Genomic DNA, 23,382 nt, shown 5'->3' on the forward strand with positions numbered 1-23,382 from the left:
TGTTTGTTTATGCTGTTGTGATTAGCATCACTTTGTATGTGCTGTTTCCAGCAACAGAGACGGCAGCTGACAGACTGCGCCTTTCAGTGGGCAGAGCTTCAAGAGATCTTGCTTGGGGAGGAGTCTGATCTCCATGACAACAGAGTTTTTGTGGATGAGAGAAACAGGAGGACTGAGAGGAAACAGGTAAAATTAACTTTTAGTTTGGTACCTAACTCTAGAAATGAATCTGTGGTGCTCTCATTGATTATTGAGCCCTGACATTTTTCCATTAACCATGACAAGTCAAAATCTCCAGTTGTTCTATAATTCAGTTCATGAAGATACTTCTAATTGTTGATCAAATGACAGCATGCCTAACATAATGTCAATATCAAACAAATTGCCAAGCATAACTAATTACACAGTGTCTGATGGACATTATCATGTCTAAAACCAGTGCTTGCTCAGAAAAAGATGTTTTTTCTTCCACTTGGATAGAGTGTAGCAAGTTAACGATTTATACATCAAGGAGAAATGGAGCCACATTAACATTTATTTGGAGTCATGTGTCAGGCCAACTGACAAATTTAGTCACCCTGCTTTTAGCTCTGTCCCATATTCAGCAGCCTTTTAGATAATTTAAAATTTCTCTTCAGGCTGCTTAATTCACCACTATATTCATCAGTTAGTCTCTGTCTGTGTCTGTCTGCTGATTGGTGCTGATCAGAAGATGTACTTTTGGTTTGTCAGAACTTTTTCATCAAAACACGTTTCAGGTTTGATACCATAACAGTCATTTCAGCTTTAAGGTATCAGGGTTCCTTCTTTGTAATTTTTTTTGACAATGGTCTGATTGTGAAGACAGCAGAGAGGAAGTGCAACTGGGTCTTTATGGTGATCACATACCGGTGATCTTTGGAATCCTCTCTGCTCATTCCATCTTGTGTGTTTGTATTTAAAATTGCCAATTTGTTGTGACCAACATAGGTCTTCATCATGTAAAAAATGAAAAATAGAATGAACCTTTTTGTGGCTCCAGACGGTGCTGCATGTAGTCTGGTTAATTGACTCCAGTGAAGTCACTCAGAGACTCAAGTTGCATTGTGGGTAAAGGAAGAAGAAGTAGAAGTAGACTTGCCATTAAAACACTTGATAAGCGCTGACATGAAAAAGAATGAATGATGGGAAGCCTGTATGATGTTTTATAATGTGACTTTTGTGCCACTTGTCTCAGCTAGACAGCTTGGATACTAAAGAATAAAACACTCTCAAGTCTAGATTTCTTGGGATGTATAGTTAATGTAAGGCTAGAGTAACATAATGTGTATGTTCACCAACAACCCATGTTACCTGTCAGAGGGAATTCCTTGTGTCATGTAAAACACTCGGATGTGTGTATGTTGGGCTGCCTGAATATTTGGTGCCGCAGCGAGTTAACACATGAACATGTTTCCCTCAGAAGCTCTGTAAGCTCGAGGTGTGTTTGATGCACGCTGCGCTGATGTAGTGGTTGCACCTGTCAGCCTTTGTCACCCAGGTGAGAAAAACATCCGCTCCTTGAAGTGACGGGCCAAAAGTTTTTAAGAGCAGAGCTGTAATTTTTATAATTATGAAGTGGGAAAGACACGGAACTTTATGAGACGGAGAGTGACCTATTGTACACATTTACATTAACTTTAATTTCATCATAATCCAAAAAACAGTTGCCCTCTTCTCATTTTTAATACATTTTACATTAAACAGGACTTTCGGTATGCAGGTGCAAGTTAAATCAAAGTTTGAGGAATACAATTTATATAAAAGAAGAGGTTCATATACTGTATAGAAGAAATTACAGGCTATGGCACTTTAAAACGATCTTGTAAATTAGGTGGAGATTGAATAAATTTTGGAAATCCTTTGTTTTGCTTGTTATGCAAATTCCTGTCTGAAGGTCTTAAAAAAGACTCTTCAGCCTGTTAAAACTTCATTTATGACATCACACAAATCTGTGAGAAATTAAAAATCACCTTCGCTGTGAAGAACCATTGCAAAGCACCAATTGTGTGCCCACTGTGTGTGTGTGTGTGTGTGCATGCGCACTGTGTCTCAAGTGCCTCTGCCTATTCCAGTCATTTTTAAACAAAGACACATAGCTCTTTTTACTTTCAGACTCAATTTTCAGCCATTAATTTCAGCACATTCTTAATGAATTCATCCCACACACCAGTGAGTTTCAATAAGCGATTATTAACATTGAGGAGCAGGTTCACCACTGCGAATTCTTCATGTAGAAGACACTGTATTTCAACGCTATTAATATCTGTCTAGTTATATTATATGTGTGTTTGGTGTGCTTATGTGTGTATGGCAGAGAGCTATCTGTATGTATTAGATTCTGATTACATAGATTGCCTCTAAGTCATTCAGTTCAGCATGCTTAATGGGTCTATCTGATGCTCCATTAAGTTTTAATGCATCTGCATTTGATTATGTGACAGGTTCAGTGACTGTGTGATGTCATGTCTTGTATTTTGTCAGATGAAGAACTTGTGTGCAATCATTTCACATACTGATTGATTAGGCAAGTTTCACATAGCGTATATCCAGGTGTAGGGTTTGAGTCGTCACACTGCGCAGGGAAAGCGAATGATCAAGGCTGCAACCATACAGCTGTGTGTGTGGTCTTCCTTGGCTCAGTGCACGCTGGGATACAGTCCTGACCCTGCCACCCTGATCGAGATGGGTATAGAAAATAGATGTGACTTGTCACCTGAGCTGCTATTTGTCATAGTACTGGATCTAGCATTTTAAAGGTGCCACTACTATGAACAGGCAACAGTTCGCATCTGTGTGGTGGTAAAACTATCCAACATTGACTGACTGTAGCAAATGCACAAAGGCTGGTGCTTCTTTATTATGGAACTGCAGTGGCGCTCAGTAGAGCGTATACCTCCACCTAGGCCCAACAGCCCCCTTTAATTCAAACAAGCCTGATCCAATATAATGACATTTATTTAAAGCTGCTCGGTCTGGATTTTTATCAGGATCTGCATCAAATTGGACTCACTCAAAGATACCACCTACCAAAATGCACCTGACTTTTGTCATCAAGATCCATGCATTATCCCTGAGAAATTAACAAAGATGTCTGAATCTAATGTTAATGGAAATCTGGAAAAATAAAGTAGTTTTTGTGTAAACCTGCTGACAAACCAACCAACAAACACACATGGGCAAAAATATAAAGGTAATATGCTAATGTGCATAACATGGCTAACATGGTGAATACAGTAAACAATAAACCTTGTGCACATAAGCATTTTAAAATGGACACTGTGAGCATGTTAATATCTTGTGTTTGCAAAGCACAGCCGTACCTACTAAAGTTACTTATTTTATCATAAGGATGTCGCACACATACACACTTCCCAAAGATACTTTGTACTTTCCGGCTGCAAAAGGGGTTTCAGTGCATGTTTGATCATTACTGCTCGTTTGCTTCTTACCTAGCTGACATGCAGTCAGTGGCTTGTAGAACAACTCCTGTTTGGTCTCTGTACTCAGCCTGCACTGACAGGTAGCTGATGTCTGTACTGTCGTTCTTAAGACTAGATTGAAAACTTTGTGGATGCTCACCTTGGATTTTATATCAAAGGACACTCGACTTTGTTATCGAATGTACAAACTTCCAGTTAAGCTGCCGCTTGAGCTTGAGCTCTACTGAATGTGACCCTTCAGATCCAGGCCGAGTAAACACAATTTAAAGGCAGCAGTGCTACCACTGCAAATATGTAAATCTAGTTGATTTGATCAAACATTGTTGATGTAAAAGTATCCAGGTTGGACTATCTGGACATGCAAGGATTTTTCCAGGATAAACTCAAAAAAGAGGTCATAATGAAATATTTAGATTTGGGGGCGTTGGCTAAAAGCTCCGTGCCATCTTGCACACTCTGAATATTTCAGTTCCCACCTCTCAGAATTCTGCTCAGGACCGAAGTATACCCTAATTAAAGTTAGCCTCCGTGTGTGCGTTTGTGTGTGTGTGATGACAGTGTATTACTACTCTAATGCGGACCGTACACAAATACAGTATTGTGGAACAAGATGATTTTGGATTTTGCAGTGAGGTAAAATGTAGTTGTTAGAGTTAAACAAAACAAAATAGACATCATGGAACATATTGACAGATCTCTTAATTCAACCGTGTGTGTGCATGTGTGCGTGTGTGTGTGCGTGTCTGCGTGTGTGTTTCTTCAGCAGGAGCATACAGGCAGACAGCAGCGTGCTGATGTGTCAGTAAGGCCTCTGGACTCGTCTGCAGAGCAGGTAAAGAAGCTTCACTCTAGATTATTTTCATTTACTTGTCATTCAGTCCTCCATTTTTCATCTGAGCGCAGGCAGGTGGAATTACAATATTTAGGATGTGGGCTCATTCTTAATGCTGCTAATGGTCTGTAACGACACATTGCAGGGGAGTTTATGATGTGCTGTCTGAAATGCTAACCTTTCCAGATGTCTGTCTGTCTTTTTCTTTCTTTCTTTCTTTCTTTCTGTCTTTCTGTCTTTCTTTTTTCTTTCTGTCTATTTCTGTCCATCTTTCTGTTTTCCTCTTTCATCCCTCCCTCTTTCCTTCCTTCCTTTCCTCCCTTGCATGCTTTCTTTAATATTTTCTTATGTCTTTCTTTCTTTGGAACTTTGGTAATCCAGATTATCGTGCAGCTGTATTCACCACTAACTGAATTAGATTTTGTCTTTATTTGTTTGAGGGTAAGGTCAGTGAAATTAAAACAGTCCTCTGATTATTTCAGACACTGAATTTGCCATTAACACTATTACCTTCCCTCCCCCTTATTGCTGTGTTCTTGCTTTTCTTCTTTCTTTCTCTTTAATTTCAAGGTTTCTTTCTTTGATTAATTTCAGTGTTTAACTACCTGAAAGTTTCTATCTCTTATGTGATAATCTTATTTTTTTCATTTATCTTTTTCATGTCTTAAACTTTTTGTGTTTAATGAATGAACACTATACTATTTATGGTTACATCTTCATGAGTGTGATGTTAGTTGTCAAGGTAAATGATAAGTGAATGATGAGGGAAATGAGTATGCAACCAGACTCTTCGTCCTTTATGATTGTGAAGGCAATATCTCCAGGTTTTGGATGATTTGGCAGACAAAATAAGACATTTAAAGTCATCACCTGGAGGGTTCAGCACAATTTTTTACATTTCATAGATCAAATGGTTAATCAGAAATAGCTGCCAGCTTTATCGATATTGAAAATAATGGCTTATAGCAGAGCAAAACAGATTCTTTCACTTTGATGATATGAGGAGGATTATTTTGTAAAGCTGAAGAGAGAAAATGCTTTGAATCAGAGAGTGAATCCGAGAGGTGTTAGTGTGAGAGTGAGACGAGTTTAATGGTGTTGTCCGTGTCACTGACTCAGAGTAAGATGACAGGAATTGAAAGAGTGAGGGGAGGTGAAGAGAAAAGGATTATCAGACACTGCACTGGAGTAGGGAGGAGAAGGAGGGAAGGAAAAAGCAGAATAAATCATCTGTGTCTCAGTGTCTGTATGCTCTGCATGTATTCAAATTCTGGAAGACGGAGTGTTTCAGTCATGCTCTGGGTGCCTCACACCACTGCTGAGGCTGGAGAAGTTTGTCATGTTTCTCACTCAAGGACACATTCGAAGATAGGGGTTTTTAATTCTGTTTATGAGTGGGGCTGAACAGTGACACACACTCAGCTGCACCAGTAGTGTCAGATCTTGACAAGCTTTTAAACCAGTGCTTATCACAGCATGCCATCACTTTTGTTTTAAAGCTTTCCCTCTCCATCTCTGCCTCTCTATCCTTCTGTCTCTGCTGAGCCCAGCATGCCTTCTCTCTTTTTTTCCTTGCCTGTTTCCTCTATTCATCCCTCCCTTCGTCATTCACAGCATGTAACCTCTTCCATTTCTAGCATCTCTCATTCCACTTGTCTGTCGTGTTTTTTTTTTTTCTTTTTATCTCTTCCAAAATGTTACTATCTCATCTCAGTAGGGGTTTCAGACATACAAATTCACCAAAGACTTCTTTTTCGTTGTCACTTCTCGATTTCCCAAACACTTTCTCTTCTTCTCATGAGTTCCTTGCCAAGTCCCTCTCCTCTCTGTTCCTCTCCTCTGTCCTACCTGTCTTCTGTCATGTTGTGATGAGTTGTAGCGGATACAGTTGACTCTTTACAGCAGATATATTGACTTGTCACAGCAGGAGAAGCACTGGTGTAACCAACAGCGTAAACACTAGCTCCATTTTCCATTCTAAAAGTCTTTCAATAAGACATGTCAATGAGCATGAGCAATACCAGAGTCCTGGAATGAGCGCACTCAATGCAGCCATCATTAATGTAAGATATTCCACCAGTGCATTTCGTGCTTTGACAAGTCAAAATGTCTACAGTGAAAACGGGTCTCTTCACAAGTGAAACTTTCAACCATGAGCATAAGTATAGGTGCTCCCCCTTTTGTGTTTTGAAGTAAATCAGGAAATCCATATAGTGGTGTACATTATCGAGGTAGACAGCTTTTTCAACTCACTGACGTGGAATTCACATATATCCCAATTCACAGTTATGCGAATAATTCACAAAAAAAATCTTATTTTCTCCCATCACTATATGTGACAAGTTACCATCTTAGATTTTAGATATCATTATATCCTGTTATGTTATAACTGTTCTCTTTTCCTGTTTTCAAAGTGATGACGGTTCTACTTAATTTATGAAGTGCTTGAATGAATATCGAGACATTTATCATGTATCGTGGTATAGTTTACCCTACATTAGCTCATATTTTTGTTGCTCACCAATGTTATTCACTGTGAAAAAGAGCAACTAGCCATTCTTATTCCAGTTACCATTCTTTCATTGGAATTTGGATGCTATGTTGCAGATGGCTGCCATGGAGTGTTTTGTAATATTGTTGTGAAAATAGGCCTTGTTCTCAGGGACCAAGAAAGCTGATGTATTTCCACGGCTTGGTGTTGTTATTGGCTGAGCATGGTTAGTACGGTATGTTGAGAATTCTCATTTTGTGTCCTTTCATTCTCAAGAAGCAGCATTATTTCTCATCTCATCTGGTTGGCATGTGAAAGCCATGTTAATGTCTTGGGTTCAACAAGTTTTCTTTCTCTCTGTTCTGCTGAGGTGGAGAGAACTATGTGTCTCGTTGTTGTGACCCTGAAACTACCTTTCACGGTCATTGGAGCAGAAGTGATGAATTGGAGTGTGTTTGCGCTTTCTGGATAACTGGAAGTGTATAAGCCTGCAGTGTCATACATTTATATAGTCTCTGTTTTATATGGTTAACCTCAGCACAAATCAAACCAAAAGCACTGCTGTGTAACTTCATATTCATCTTCTCTGGGCTGTTAAGGCAAACCTGGGGCTCAGTCTCAGTGTTGATCTGCAAAAACATAAAACAACTTTACGACTAATGTAAATATATGCAATGTCCATGAAAAATCTGTCATCCTCTTTTAAAATGTATCCTCTGGGCCTTATAACATGGCGTTTGGTTCTGTTTCAGAAAGCGATTTTAAGACAGCTGTAACCCTCAGAATATCAGAGTTGTGGGACGTAGTTGACAGGCGGGCTGCTTTATTTGTGCTTTTATTGCGTTTCCTCTGGAGAAAGTTGTGCTCGCAAATCAGTTTCACAAGCCATAGCAGCAGCTGCCGTCGTATGTCCGAGCCTCAGTGACAGCATGAGGCAGACGCCTTTTTTTATGAATGTTTTCACATGTTGCTCTATGTTTTACACAAAAGAAGTCAATAAGAACAGCTTCTCTGAATGTGTGTCTCAATAAGCTTGATGATCCAGTACATGCTTCATGAACCGTGGCTTGTCTTGTCAAACCTGGGAGTGTCTATTTTGTTTGGAGCTATCATGTATGTGAAAACTTATGAATAGTTTTGTGTACATTTGATATGAATATATATCAAAGGAAAGTCATACATAAACTGACCTGTAAACATATGTATCATTCCTCCAGTCTGTTTGCCACAGAACAACCTTAAAGAAGAGATATGTATTAATATGTGTATGTGTATATGTATTAATACTATATTTAGATTCTTAATTTTGCAATGACAGGTCTCAAGGTTCCCTCTGAAGAAGTCCTAAATCTTGAGCTCTGAAATTTGCATGTATGTTATTTCATACAGACGCTCCCAGGCTCTGTCAGTTTCTATGTGTGCTTTTCATGTTTGCTACATAGAGAGCCGTGGCTCCAAATCAGCTGCTTCAGCACAAGGCCCTGTTCTCCCAGCCCCAGCTACAGCCACAAGCCAAGCCCCAGCCTCTGGCTCAGCATCAGCAACCCTCAGCGGGCAGGAGATCCCACCGCACCCTGCCCAAGGACCAAACCCAGCTCCTGTCGCTGCAGCACGACCACAGGCACAGGGAGAGGGAAAGGCAGAGGCAGAGAGAGAAGTCTGTGGCAGCCGTCCAGAAGCTAACAGCTAATAGTGGGAACACAGCTGCTGCTGCTGCTGCTGCTGTTGCTGTTGCTGCTTCCTCACCCAGCCGCCCTGCAAACAGCCAGCGCTCAGCGGTAAAATCCTGCCTCCCTCAGCTGTCTCGCACCCTTTATCACCTCGACAACCCACATCTTTCAGTCTGTCTCGCTCTGTCTCTTGCATTAAACTCAGTGGAAGTGAGGACACTTTCATTGAGTTTAATGATTCATTTCTGCTATTTTTTTCTCACCTCTGAATCCTTTTTTCTCTGCTTTTGGTTTGTCACCTCATCCTTATCTTGGTTGACAGACCTCTTTGACCTGAAGGTTAAAAAGGTCTTGAGAAAAGAAGCCAAATGTTTAATAGAAGTTAGGTAGAAAACCAAGAATTGTTCCCAACTGACTTATGTTTGATTCACTGTATTCTTAGCATAGAAGCTGAACCACAGAGGAACTTGAACAGGAAACAGGACGGGGGTGCACATTGATAATAAGGCAGTATTTTTAAACAGCCAAGAGTCGAAAAGCTGGTCGTGAGTTTGAAAAAGTTTATTATCATATCCCTGGTAGCCTCTCTTCTAGTTTTTAGGTGATCAGTTTCAAAATTGCATCAAACCATTATTTACTATGCTGAGAGTTTGACAAATCTATGGTACATCTGGAACTGAGAACTTCTAAGAAAAACACAGAACTATTTTGGCTGTTATGTGACACTGGCTGATTAGTGGCACTCTTCTCATTTGTGGACCAAACCAAATGTTCTCAGAAATGACCTGAATAACACTCCTAATCTGTGTTTTAGTTGTAAAAAGTCAGACTGAAAAGCTTGGTATGAACTAACTTTAGACAGTTTTGAGTGTGATTCGGAAGTGCTGACTACAGTGACTCCAGAGAAGTGTTCATGGACAATCATGCAATCACGTCTACCCACAATGCCCTTCCTCAAGCTCTGAATCAGCCAATAGCAGGCCTCCAAAGTTGATTTGTCATGGCTGCATCACATCAGTCATCACAATTGCATGCATACAGGGACAGTCCAAATATGTGGCTTCATGCACGATCTTGAGTGCCTCAACTCGGCTAACTTTAGTTGAGAAATGGAGTCCTCTGACTGATGACCAGCATCAAACACAACATAGAGCTTCCAAGGGGGAAAAAAAATGAATATGGCAAATGTAAAATGAAACATTTTTAAGGGTAAGCTTTTTGTCTCAAAATGAATGTATTCAGAATCAGTCTAATTTCCATTTCTTAGGTTTGTTTGTTTGTTTGTTTGTTATTTAGCATCTTTCGAAATCAACAGAATTGATTTAATTTTATTTTTACTTAACTCAAATAATAGTAGCCTGATAATAGCAATAATATACAATTTAACAGTGAAGAAAAATCTCATATGTGAACATTGTATGAAACTTATAATCCTTTGGGAACTTAGTCATTGTGAGGCTGATGCCTCTAATGAGCCCTGCTAACTGACTGAAGAGACTTTTGGAGCTTTCTTAAATAATTTGAGAGCTGAGATCAAGTCATAACATCTATGCGTGCACTCTGCTTTTTGCAGTACATACCAACCATTGTCACAGCATGACTGTCCTCCTAAAAGAAGAGTTCTTGGTCTCTTCCTTTTGCTCTTTTGTACTGTATCTGTGGGGAAATAAACATCAATCTCTGTGAAAAAGCCTGATTAAACGGGAACACTGAGTCAATCTTGCCATTCTAGATGCAGACACACTCATACACACACACACACAGTCTTACATCTGTCTCACGTTTTAGATGGACATCCAGGAATCAAACCTGGCCAGGCTGCTTCTGGCTGCTGGTCTGCCTAGCCAGGTGCACTCTAGGCTGGGCTCTGGGAGCAGCTCCAGTCCTTGTACTCCAGCCATGCAGAGAGCTCACCTCAGCCAGGTATACACAATGATATCACATCACACATATTTACTGTTTCCAATGAATGTATTGTATTTGTGCTGTATTTTCATATTTAATTTTTTTCTCTTTACCTGGTCTGCCCTATTTTATTTTTTTCTATTTTTCACATTTTGTTTTTAGTTTTGTTTTTACCTGATCCTGTTTTGGGGCAGACTTATTATTATTTGGGCACTTGTGACTATTACTCCTCATAAATGTAATAGTTTAATTTCCGGTTGTAAATCTTACGTGTCCTCTCCTGCAGTAATTTTGGTCATGTGGATAAAAGTGTTTATGAATTATTCAAATTCATAGTCATAAGTCACAGTGTGTGATCCCTTTATTTTCCCAGAATGCCAATCTGCGCTCCAGTCGAGATGCCCCTCACAGCAGCTCTATGTCAGACATGGCCCTCTCCCCCTTGTCTCCGTTTAGCCCCCTGACCCCAACTGATGATGTCTTCTGGGACTGCCTCGAGGCACCACCAAAAGTAAGCAACAGCTAGACTAAGTTGTGTGTCCAGCAGCTTGGGCGACTTACCAAAATTAGACAAAAACTGAACCAATGTTTTGTTTGTTTTCCTGTCTACTACCGAAAGAGGAAGTTGTTTTTACTGTCGTGCCGTGCGCAGGATGTAGCCTGTGTCACATGAGGTGGCACGGTGTTTGTGTGTGCTATATTCTGGTCATACCAAGCTACGGAAGTGGTGCAAACATCATGAGGTTGGCACACTGCTGGTGTTCGTTTGTGATAGGTGAAGGAGAGGGATTGTGCTTTACCTCGAGGCTTGTTGTGAAACTAAACTAAAACCATCTTTGTGATAAACACATACCCTTCACTCTCTCTTTCAACTTTCACTGCTCCCACACAAGGTGTTTTACTAACAGAATATGCTGTTAGGTGTATTTACTAACAGAACACCATATGGAGTTAATAGAACAACTAATAACTACTACAGAGAGGAGGGGAGCCCAATAAAGCTATCTGTTTGCAATGTTATGTTGTTGAGCTAACAGAAGGCCATATGGAGTCAGCAGAGCAGTTAATAACTCACTACTCTCTCCTGTGACTGCAGCACGGTGACAGGAGCTGCTTTATAAAGCACTGGCGTGACTTTAAAATGTTCTTTTTTATGTTAACAGTGCACATGACAATAATGTGCTGTAGAAAAGCCAGTTATCTGATTACCTACTAAAGTGGAGGTTTTCCCTAGAAGTTTTAATGTTCATGTCATGTTTGTGCCGCAGCAGTAGACAGGAAACAGCAGACACCAAGTGCTGCATGTGTGGGTGACTGTGAGCAGCCAGATGCGGGATGTGGGCAACTTGTCAGAAGGATGATAGGTATTCCCACAGCTTGCTTCCTGTGCTTCTGGGTGTGTCTTCCTCTCTGTAACTGGGCCATGTGACCCAGGAGATGAGAGGTCGAAATGTCACCAGCTGGGTGGTTGAGACTGAGAGTTTGAGAAGAATGAAGTGTTGACAAATCCACTTTGAAAGACGCTGCTTTTCAACACAGATTGTTCTAGTAGTGATTTCCCAATACTGTTCCTGTCATCGTTCAAAGGGGTTAGGAAATATCCCTGCGTCAGATAATGTTTCCACATCATATGTACACTTTGGACACAGCGATGGGGAGTTTAAAGGGGCAATATTGAAATGTTAAGAAACAGCAAATCCAAATGGTCTCATTAGATTCTCAGTAATAAATATCTCCTGGTGGGTTATTAAAGATTTTATTGCACTCTGCTCTAAACCCTTACAGGCGCTGCAGAAGTTGTTGTACATAAAGGTTTCATAACCGCAGAAACCTTCCTATAATTAGCTGAAACCCTGCTTGGCTAGACTTCAGATCCTTATAAAGAGCCCTCTCAAGCTTATGAGAAGTGAAGCAAGCAATCAGGACCACCAGGAGGCTGCCATCTTTGTGTATTCACCAACCTCAAGTTTCTATCAAGTCTGTTAAACTGACTTACCTGCTTCCTTCTGTATTGTGTAAATTCCAGGTCCCAGAGCGCACCACCTCAAAGTTCTACTGTCGAGAGCTGGTGATGGGACACAAGAGGGCTGCTTCAAGGTAGGACACTACTACACTGTGCAAACAACAAATAGATACGTGTCTTTTATCAAGGTTGACTTTTGTTTTGTCTGCACATAAAGTCATTGACTCAATGTCACTGTATGTCATGAATTTGCAAAGTTACATATTTATATACATATATAAGGGGCACTTTTTAGTTTTGGAGAAGAAATGTAATCTTTGAATTTTAATATTAATATTACTAATGAGGTAATAATGCAGTTTGCTTTTCCCATAACTGAATAAACAAGCTGTTTTTAGAGGAAAAGAAGGTCCACAGAACACTGTTTGAAGCTAGAAAGGTGGCAGGGTCTGCCAAATATAAACAAAATCATACAGAATGAAACTGTGTTGTCCTCTAAGGTTTCCTCAGTTTGTTCAGTCATGAAAAAAAAGACTTTGTCAATGAGAATCTTTTCTCTTCTGATTAAAATTTCTTCTCCTCTCATGACATAGTGCACCTTTAAAACTGCACAAAATCTTATATTCACAGTGGATATGGGATGCATATACACTGTCAATATAAGTTTCTTGAATGAAAAACCAAAAAACGAAAAATCGTGAATTGATTTTAATTGCAGTGCTCCCATCTGTCGCTATTCAACACCTGAACCAACAAACTGGCTAAAATCTGTTTTTATAGACTGTCTGCTTGTGTATTTTGATGAAATACATTGTCCTATTTTCATTTTATTTATGTTTATTTGATAAGCAAGTATTTGTAATTTGTAAGAAGATACTTCGAGATGTGTTTCTGCCCATCTCCGGTTATTGGTTAGTACATTTTTCATCAGTTGAATTCTTAACAGCAGTTAATCAATTCATCATTAGTTATAAACATCGCTACAGCGGATGGAACAGCTCTTGTATTTGTAATGTGGAAGAGGTCGCTCCCGAGAGATAAGTACCACCAGACACTGTAGTCAAATTCATTGCTACAGACCACTGTGGCATCTTTCAGGGTATTGTTTCGGTTTCACAGTCTGGCTTCCAGCAGAAGAAGGCAGCTATTATCAGCAAAAAGTAACTAAGAGACAGATATTTCCATTCAGGGACTTACATTCATTAGGTGGGCAGAAACATGACTCCAAATGAATGATGATGTATCTCCATGTGTTAAGATGGTGATCGTCAATAATGTGTGTAGAGGTCGTTAAAATGACCCTAAGTGGAACAAAAAATAATGAATACTCCTTTTGAATACAATAGTTTTGTTTCTGTCTTGCCATTCATTTCTTGTCTGCCTACGTTTATTGACTGTATCAGTATCCACAAGCTTGTTTTGTATCAACTGAGCTGGTTGCATTAAGCAGCAAATATGTGGACATTGCTTGGTACAATGCATCTGTCTGTCTTTAAAGAGGAATGAAGAGAAGCCTGAATAACATTCATCCAAAATAGAATGTGTGTTGTATCTGTGCTATGAGAAGAGATATCCATCCAGCTAGAATGAACCTTGTTTTCTGTGAGGGGTTGAAATCACACCAGAATTCAGCTCACAGGCATACACTATTACAGAACAATTGGTCACGGGTCGATCAGATTAGTTTAGCTTGGGTGATTATTTTCGATTAGATGAACTAATGGTGAGGAAATTAGGTCATTGTAGCGGCAGCGTGAAGGATACACTCAAGATTAGAACTTATAGAAGTGCGTAATGTTTATCAAAAATCCCCTCTGCGTCTGTGTCACTCTGTTTGTGTGTCTCTTTCTCCATCTAGTGGCAGTCCAGTATCTGTAGCAGATAAGGGCGGACGGTCCGTGTCTCATGGAGTATCCCAAACCAGCAGCAACCATGCAGGTATGTGATACCTGAACACAGCTCCTCGCCAGGCTTACTCACTGTTTCAGACACAGAAGTTACCCTTCAAAAGCGAATAGAGGGGTGCCCATGTGCTGAGGCTCTGCAGCGGACCATGGTTCGACTCCCGGCCTGGGTCCCCCCGCTGGGTGTCACTCCCCCTCTCTCTCGCCCTGTTTCCTGTTCCCCTCTTCAGCTGCACTCTCAGTGAACCCTTAAAGGCCAAAAAGGGCAAATAGAGTTGAACTGGGTTGGGGTAGACACTTATTTATGAGTATGTACTCTGTGTATTCATGTTGTCTTTGCGGTGATCAGTTCTGTTTTTGGTTGTTTTGTTTTTGACCCAAGTGACCACTGTCATCTGCTACAGTTTTGTTTCAGCTCAGATTTTGTTTTCACACAGTGTAGCCCTGTCGTGAACTGATGCTGTGTATTTGTGTGTGTATGGTCTAGTGTGTGAGCTTGCATAACTGTTAAGTCATTGGTTTTTCAACTCAGATGCACATGATCATCCACCCCACACCCTAAACAGCACCCTCCACTACAGCCCACCACAGAGGCAACACACAGATACTATAAAGTAGGGACAATGCCCAACACAGAGTACTGCATTCAAAGCTTGTCCTTTCCACTTGCGGAGAGGATGGAGAGAAGACAGGATGATGAGGGGAGATTATGTTTAGTATTTCAAAGTTTCCCTTGGTGTCTAGTTGAGAGGAAACTTTTGATGCCTCCCACTTAGTTTGGCTGCTGCCCTCGACCTTTTTTGTTTTGAGCCACAGATCAGAGACTCTCCGAGAGGCTCATACATCTATACTGTGGTGAAGCTTCTTATCTGATCATGATGAAACCAAGAAAGAGCCTTTTTCCTCTTTTAACTATACTGTTTCTGGAAAGGGTTTTTGTAACAGTGATATATGTATAAATCGATTGACACCTTGTTCAAAAGCATAAAAAGCAATGACGTATTGTTTGATTGTTTTATCGTCAATATTTATCTGCTATAATTTCCGATAATATAAATTCCCCAATATCAGACTGTTATTGTGCATTTCTAAATTAAGATCTGTTTTCTTTGATGTGTGGAACTACAGAAGGTGTTGCTTCCTTTCAATTATTTTTTCACTTTCTCACAGTCTGCCATTGTCGTGAGATTTTGGTATGTGTCGGAAAAACTGCAGCTATTTCCTGTTTTGTGACATAAAACCACATGTCTTTGCTCAAATGGAGCGGTAGCAGGATCCAGTATTGTACACTGAAAATATCAAAAGTTGACTTTACTCTAAAAAACAAAAAAGTCAAGACACTGTGTTTTATTTATTTATTGTCAAAATCACTTTGTCAGATTTTACAGTGTAGCAGCTTAAGAGTAAATCACTCTGGTATCATGTTGTGAAAGCCCCCAACAACTTGATACCCAACACATATCCATTAATCTGACCACCATTTGTCAACATATTAAAACTGCTTTAACAGTTATCTGGGGATCTGGGGATTTATAGACTTTCATGGACTTTTTGCTGCTAACCATTGCTGTCGTTAGCTGAGCACCTGGGAGCCCGCGCACCAGAACATTTGGGCTGGGTTGGGAAAAGGCTAGCTGGTTAGGCCACTAACTTTTAGTAGATATCTCTGCAACACAGTAACCCAACATCAAACCTGTTACTTCTTCACATTCTGTTGATAATTTCAGTCAATTTTTGTTTTTGATTGAAATTCTTAAATACTGCTCTTTTAATGATTAGCAGTTCAAGTTTTGCTGTGGACAGAGTTCACCTAAAGATCCTAAACTACAGTTTATGGCTGTAAATCTATCTAGTCCAGTGAGACACAACATTAGATCCCATCTAAAGGCCAACAATGACTGCCATTTTTGGACTGTAGCCTTATTTGTCAGCAGTAATTAGACCTCTCATCACTAATATTAATCTGTGAGGGGTTCAGTGGTTTGCTCATCACCACCCTGCTACTGTTTCACACTGCATAACTGCTGCTAATTTAAGTAAACGTGTGTGTGTGTGTGTGTGTGTTTTAGGTTTCTTCAAGCTGGAGAGTCCTCTTCTACAGCAGCGTCTGCAGCAGCACAGGAAGACACAAGAAAACGTAACCAGTGGACACACACAAGTAAATAAAGAGTCCTTGTTCTTGACATTTTCACTGCACTGTCCAGATTCTGCTGTCCTGCCACATAATTTTACATATATAGGCCTGACATGTGTAAGCAAAAATGAGACAAACATTATCCATAAGATTTAGTTGCATTCTGTTGATCATGATAACAGTGAGGGGCAGTATTATCAAGAAGATTCTGAACGCAAATGTCACCAAAGTTACCCATCTACATTTCTTGTGAAATCAGCTCAGATTATCTCCAGGAAGTCCCTCCTCTTTAGATGTCAAGTATTTTTGTGTAATCTTCTTCCTCTGTACCATGTTTAAACGAAAGTTGTTGTTTTTTTTCTTTCCTCTCCCCCCACTCTTCTGTTGATTTTATAACTCATCTGACCACGTTGACTCAAATCACTCCTCACCTCCGTCATGAAGGGCGTACGATCAGGTCGGCTCAACAAGGCCACAGAATACTCCTCCTCCAGTGACGAGGTTGGCAGCAGTGATGATGAAGAGAGGAACAGGTGAAATATTTATCATCAGTACACGGTGCATATCACCCAGTTGTTCCTTTTAATCCAAAAAAACTGAATCTCAGAATAGCAAACACAAAGAATTGCCTCATATTATCAGTGTTTCCAAACAACATGGAGTGTAGCAAGATGTGATGCATAAGTTGCAAAACCAATGTTAAGAATCAGAGAAGGATTCCAGTAAAAAAGAGCTTTGCTTACTGAGAATTCTGCTGCACCTACTGAGAGAAAGTCTAGATGTGGAAACATCTCTGCTGACCACCAAGGCAAGAAAAGTTCATCTCAAAAAACTCACAGACACACTGCACATGTTAATAAGCAAGACTGAAATCTCATGGCTTCATTTAAGATTTATTATACCATGAAAAAAAACAACCTTGAAAATCAAGCAGGAACCAGTTAAAATTGTAAGTGCTGTAAGATTTTAAATTCCCACCTCTGCAGCATGGAAGTGAATTGTATTAGAACTGTGCGATAAGGGTAAATAGATCACATTGGTCATTATTTTTTACATATGTTACCTCTCCTCTGGTCTCTCTTTGATCTCAAGAAGATGATCAGCCTCATTATCGTCACCATTGATCTTGAGGATGTATTGATCTGGTTTCTAGCTAATTAATGCAGAACCTGCAGTCGGACTCTGGTCTGAAATCTTGAACTTTCTCTGTGCTTCAAGGTCTGGCCTGTCTAATGGAAAGGGGAAATACTACAGAGGAATACCTGATGGCATCGTGCTGCAGCCTCACCACAATCTTAACCAGGTACCCTGCACACATACATACAAAATTCACACATACACCTCGAAACCCCTCTCTGCATTTTCATGATTAACATTTACATTAACATTGTACCTGTGAAAATGACAGTAAAGACCTATTCTATTCTATTCTATTCTATTCTATTCTAGAGGGTGTAAGATCTGTACCCATGCATCATAGATGGTGGCATGTTACACCCGCAAACGTAATAACTGCCCACAAACGTAATAAACCACAAACGTAATACAAATCTGCAGCTTTGAATGTAATAATCCCGCAAATGTAATAAATTTCCCACAAACGTAACAAAATTTGCCTACTGCAAACGTAATACTGAATTTCCTGCAAATGTAATAACTATTACATTTGCAGGAAATTATTACATATGTGGGAAAGTGAAAATCTGTAAATGTAATAACTTCCCACAAATGTAATATGAGACAAAATAATGATCTTTGTGGTTGGTGTTGTTTATTTGTTTACTTATAAACCTGCCAATAGTGACTGAATGTTGACAAGCAACCTGCAGGTCAGGTGGGGCAGGTCAGAAAGTGACAGAGCAGTGTTCTAAGTTATTAATAACACACACACACACACACACACACACACACACACACACACACACACAGGTCATGCTCATAATTTTAAGGGCTATGGCTACAAGCCTATGCTGGTGGCTTATGAGAGCCAATGTTTGAACCATTTAATGTCTGCATATCAAAGGCCGGGGCTGCACAGTGGCCCAGTGGTTAGCACTGCTGCCTCACAGCTAGAAGATCCGCGGTTTGCGTCCCGGTTAGGACGCCTGGGATCTTTCTGTGTGGAGTTTGCATGTTCTCCCTGTGCAGCGTAGGTTTTCACCGGGTACTCCGGCTTCCTCCCACAGTCCAAAAACATACTGAGGTTAATTGATTATTCTAAATTGTCCGTAGATGTGAATGAGAGTGTGCCTGGTTGTTTGTCTCTATGTGTAGCCCTGTGATAGACTGGCGACCTGTCCAGGGTGTCCCCTGCCTTCGCCCTAAGTCAGCTGGGATACGCTCCAGCCCCCCCCGCGACCCTGCAGAGGATTAAGAGGCGTACATATAATGTACAGATAATGGATGGATGGATGGATATCAAAAGCCAAAAACTTGAATAGATAGTCCATTCTTTGAAGTACGCCTAATGAAAACATTTGTCAAGATTTAAGACTGGTCCATGTTCTTTTTGATAGTAACATGGACCAAGACTGTCTGAACACTGACAATTAAAGTCTTGCAAATAAATAATGACTGTAACTTAAATTAATCTACCATTGTGAATGCAGGAAAGTGAGCAGGCTCTAGGGGTGATTGCACTGTTCTTTTAAGGAGAAGTACTTTTGGTCAAGCAACTTTTTCCTATCGAGCGACAAATTCTTGGAACTCCACACCAAGTGCCTGATCTACCCACTATTGCTTCATTTTCTAAGCATCTTAAACTTTGGAAAATCAAACCTGTTGCCACTAATTGTGATCATTTTTAACTTGTCCACTGCTGCTGATTTGTTGTGTGTTATCATCTATTGTATATTATAATGTTTAATTTTTACATGTCCACATAGTTGGGTACTCACAAATTATAACTGTTAATGAATTATTGTAGTATGTAATAAGTCTGCAATTCTATCATCTTTTATTCTTAGGCAGTAGAGCAATGTGCAATTCAACAAGCACTTTATATGTCTGTTCTAGTTCTCTCTGTATTATAAAATTACCATTGTTGGTATTTAATTATTGTAAAATGTATTGAGAATTGTGCAATTAAAATAGCACTTTATATCTAGTGTGCAGTTGGGCAAGTTGCAATATAATACGCATTAAACACGTAACTTTGCATGAAAAAAATGCTACATCGACACGTTTGACAATCTAGCGGACTCAATTTTTAAGGTAGCGCAAAACCAGCGGTATTATATGAATCTTGAGATTTCAACGAATCCACTGACACCAAATACATCATGCTTGCTGTCCGGGAAAGGAGTGAAAAGTTGTTGCTGTTTTACCGCGAAGTGACTATAGACCTTTATTTAAGCTGGCATGTGGTGCAGCTAATTATGTTGGAGTATCATGCTACATAAGAGGAAAAAAATACAAGAGGGACACTTTTGACAATATCGCGGACTGAGCTTTAAAACTACTGCGAAACCATCATATATCTTGAGATTTCAATGAATTCATCGATACAAAATACATCATGCTGACTTACCGGGAAAGGGGTGAAAAGTTCTGCCAAAGTTGTAGCCTGTCAGTGCGTCTTCTTTGTTCTGATTGGCAGAGTGGTGGTGCATACCCATTCATTCATTTATTTGCAGCAACAAATCATCAACAATTACATCACACTTAATTGAAAGGCCGTTTATTTAAAATAATGTAACATAATGTAACATTGGGAATTTTTCTGTTACTTACGGTAGCCTACATGGCAATTCTCACTTTCCTGCATTCACAATGGTAGATTAATTTAAGTTACAGTCATTATTTATTTGCAAGTCTTTAATTGTCAGTGTTCAGACAGTCTTGGTCCATGTTACTATCAAAAAGAATATGGACCAGTCTTAAATCTTGACAAATGTTTTCATTAGGCCTACTTCAAAGAATGGACTATCTATTCAAGTTTTTGGCTTTTGATATCCATCCATCCATCCATTATCTGTACATTATATGTACGCCTCTTAATCCTCTGCAGGGTCGCGGGGGGGCTGGAGCCTATCCCAGCTGACTTAGGGCGAAGGCAGGGGACACCCTGGACAGGTCGCCAGTCTATCACAGGGCTACACATAGAGACAAACAACCAGGCACACTCTCATTCACACCTACGGACAATTTAGAACAATCAATTAACCTCAGTATGTTTTTGGACTGTGGGAGGAAGCCGGAGTACCCGGTGAAAACCTACGCTGCACAGGGAGAACATGCAAACTCCACACAGAAAGATCCCAGGCGTCCTAACCGGGACGCAAACCGCGGATCTTCTAGCTGTGAGGCAGCAGTGCTAACCACTGGGCCACTGTGCAGCCCCGGCCTTTGATATGCAGACATTAAATGGTTCAAACATTGGCTCTCATAAGCCACCAGCATAGGCTTGTAGCCATAGCCCTTAAAATTATGAGCATGACCTGTGTGTGTGTGTGTGTGTGTGTGTGTGTGTGTGTGTGTGTGTGTGTGTGTTATTAATAACTTAGAACACTGCTCTGTCACTTTCTGACCTGCCCCACCTGACCTGCAGGTTGCTTGTCAACATTCAGTCACTATTGGCAGGTTTATAAGTAAACAAATAAACAACACCAACCACAAAGATCATTATTTTGTCTCATATTACATTTGTGGGAAGTTATTACATTTACAGATTTTCACTTTCCCACATATGTAATAATTTCCTGCAAATGTAATAGTTATTACATTTGCAGGAAATTCAGTATTACGTTTGCAGTAGGCAAATTTTGTTACGTTTGTGGGAAATTTATTACATTTGCGGGATTATTACATTCAAAGCTGCAGATTTGTATTACGTTTGTGGTTTATTACGTTTGTGGGCAGTTATTACGTTTGCGGGTGTAACATGGCATAATAAACTTTACATATACTCTGTTCTACTCATACTTCTACTCATTACTCTCTGTTTGATCTACAGATTTCCCGGATGGGTTCAGATGATACCTACCTGCTTCCAGACCTTCTGCAGAAAACCTCCTCTTCCAGTCCTACCGATAATGCACTTGGTCAGCAGCAGCGATCACATGAACTCAGTTACTCGCAGTTGCCCACAAGCCCTCGATCCCCGACACACCAGGAACTAAATGTGAGTTTATTTTGAGGAATGTGCTGCCAGAGAGACAGACAAACTCACAGGAACACCTTAACACATGCGTCATGATGATTGCTATTTATGATTTATTGTTTGCCCAATTATCATTCACCTTATACAGACATTATGGTCTGAAAATGTTTTTCTAATCATCACAATTGAAAAAGGCCCATGGTTGGATATCATCAAAATCCTGAGATTGCAGGTAATTGAATAGCGGCCAACAGCCAATAAGTGATCGTGCAGACCACAGATCCGATCCTACTTACTCTCACATAAAGCCCCCAGCCTCCATGTAGTAAATGAGGAATGTGTGTAGTTTAGCTCTTTGGATAGGCTGTTTATCCAACAAATAAATTGTTTTTGAATATTTTATACATATAAAGTTAATGTAAATAAGGAAGTAAAATTACCATAGTGAGTTTTTGCTCCTGTTAGTGTATTTCAAGGTCGTAAAATGGCATTTTTATGTATTAAGTGTCATTTTCTTAGTGATTTCGCTTTTTATGTTGAAATTGAACTATCGTTTCATACTGGGTAGCACGCCTCCAATGTGGCTGTTTAGACAGAAGGCAGTAAATTTGGGGTTTGTTTTGGTCCGCCAATTTGACACCTCAGAGGGTCCACTTTTTTCCACCGTCGATCTGCCACAAATGCGTGAGATGGGCAGAGGTGTTGATGACGTGCACTGTTGTTTGACCCACCTCTGGGGAGTTTTAAACCAGGAAAGGGTTGATCACAACAGTAAATTCATCACTTTATCTGCGAACGTCAAGATCAGCAACTGGAAAGCAGATGAGATCCGGGAGATGCTATTGTCTCCTCAGTAAAGATGTCTTTTTGCGAACGAATTGGTCCGAATTAACGACTCTTGAACGCTACTGAGCTGAAGGAACGAACCTGATTCCACGTTTCACTTCTTTCTCGTTCGTTCTTTGGTTCTCACAGACTAGTCTCTGTGTTTTTCACTGTTAAGTTATCAGAGTGGCGAAGAGGACTGAGAGCCAGCCGATCATATGCTGGGTCTAGGACGCTGTCTTCGAATTAAGCCAATGAGAAAGAGGAAAGCATAGCAACAGTTTCCATGAAAAAACAACATTTTATTTAGTTTGTAGCTTATCGTTCTCGTTCAGTCAATAACCTTCAATACATGTCAATTTAATGTCAAGGTGACTATTCTGTATTATCTATACATATTATCTATTATCTTACACTGTTGTGTTGTCTAAAAGTACACATAATCATGAAGTTGCAGCCATATATTTACCTTGAATTACAGTGTTATGTTGACCGTTAGCACAATTGTTTGAGGAGCTGAGAACTGTGCATTACATGATTCACCGCTAAACAACGTTGTACCAGAAACGTGACTGAATGAACGAACGAACAATATGAACAATTCTTCCTGGCGAACTGACTGACAGGAACTGAATCTCGACATCAACGATGAAATCCACCTCTGCTCCTTGGTCTCTGTAGCTGTCTTCGTAGCTTGTTGTTGTAGCGGTAAGCTACTAATGGTCGCTACTTTCAAATTAAAAGCCCCCTGCTAAGTTTGCAGTTCTAAACTCCAATGGGGTGCAATGTAAAGCTCTTATTTTAAAGACAAATTCGACCTGCTTTACTGTTCATGCCCAACTTCATTTACGCCCACCCCAGTGGCGGCCAAGTGGAGGCTTTTTGGAAAAGAAGGAATATTACACCTCTCTTTTCTACCTAAAAGGACTTATGATGTGATGCCATTGTTTTTTCTTGCAGGTCATCTGCAGGCTCATTTTTGCATTAAAAAATTAGAAGCACTAACAGAGTTTCTGAAAGCTTCTAACTTTCAAAAGAGTCATATTAATATCTGAATTCTAAACAGCTTTGGGCTGCACTGGGATAGGTGTTTCAA

General features: G+C 40.1%; 1 protein-coding gene across 5 annotated transcripts in view; it reads left to right on the plus strand.

Moving 5' to 3' along the window:
* Window positions 1–23,382, plus strand: part of si:zfos-2326c3.2 (misshapen-like kinase 1) — a 69,442-nt gene that overhangs the window by 29,415 nt on the left and 16,645 nt on the right. For 2 of the 5 annotated variants that reach the window (XM_037076582.1, XM_037076585.1), the window contains 11 exons: window positions 52–186; window positions 4,225–4,293; window positions 8,227–8,562; window positions 10,243–10,377; window positions 10,733–10,870; window positions 12,386–12,456; window positions 14,181–14,260; window positions 16,296–16,384; window positions 16,805–16,893; window positions 17,579–17,663; window positions 21,315–21,482. In XM_037076582.1, coding sequence (XP_036932477.1) covers window positions 52–186; window positions 4,225–4,293; window positions 8,227–8,562; window positions 10,243–10,377; window positions 10,733–10,870; window positions 12,386–12,456; window positions 14,181–14,260; window positions 16,296–16,384; window positions 16,805–16,893; window positions 17,579–17,663; window positions 21,315–21,482 — 1,395 coding nt within the window. The remainder of the gene's footprint in view (window positions 1–51; window positions 187–4,224; window positions 4,294–8,226; window positions 8,563–10,242; window positions 10,378–10,732; window positions 10,871–12,385; window positions 12,457–14,180; window positions 14,261–16,295; window positions 16,385–16,804; window positions 16,894–17,578; window positions 17,664–21,314; window positions 21,483–23,382) is intronic. The other 3 variants (XM_037076584.1, XM_037076586.1, XM_037076587.1) reach the window with 3 other exon arrangements.

Source organism: Acanthopagrus latus, chromosome 18 (assembly GCF_904848185.1).
Source record: "Acanthopagrus latus isolate v.2019 chromosome 18, fAcaLat1.1, whole genome shotgun sequence".
NCBI lineage: Eukaryota > Metazoa > Chordata > Actinopteri > Spariformes > Sparidae > Acanthopagrus > Acanthopagrus latus.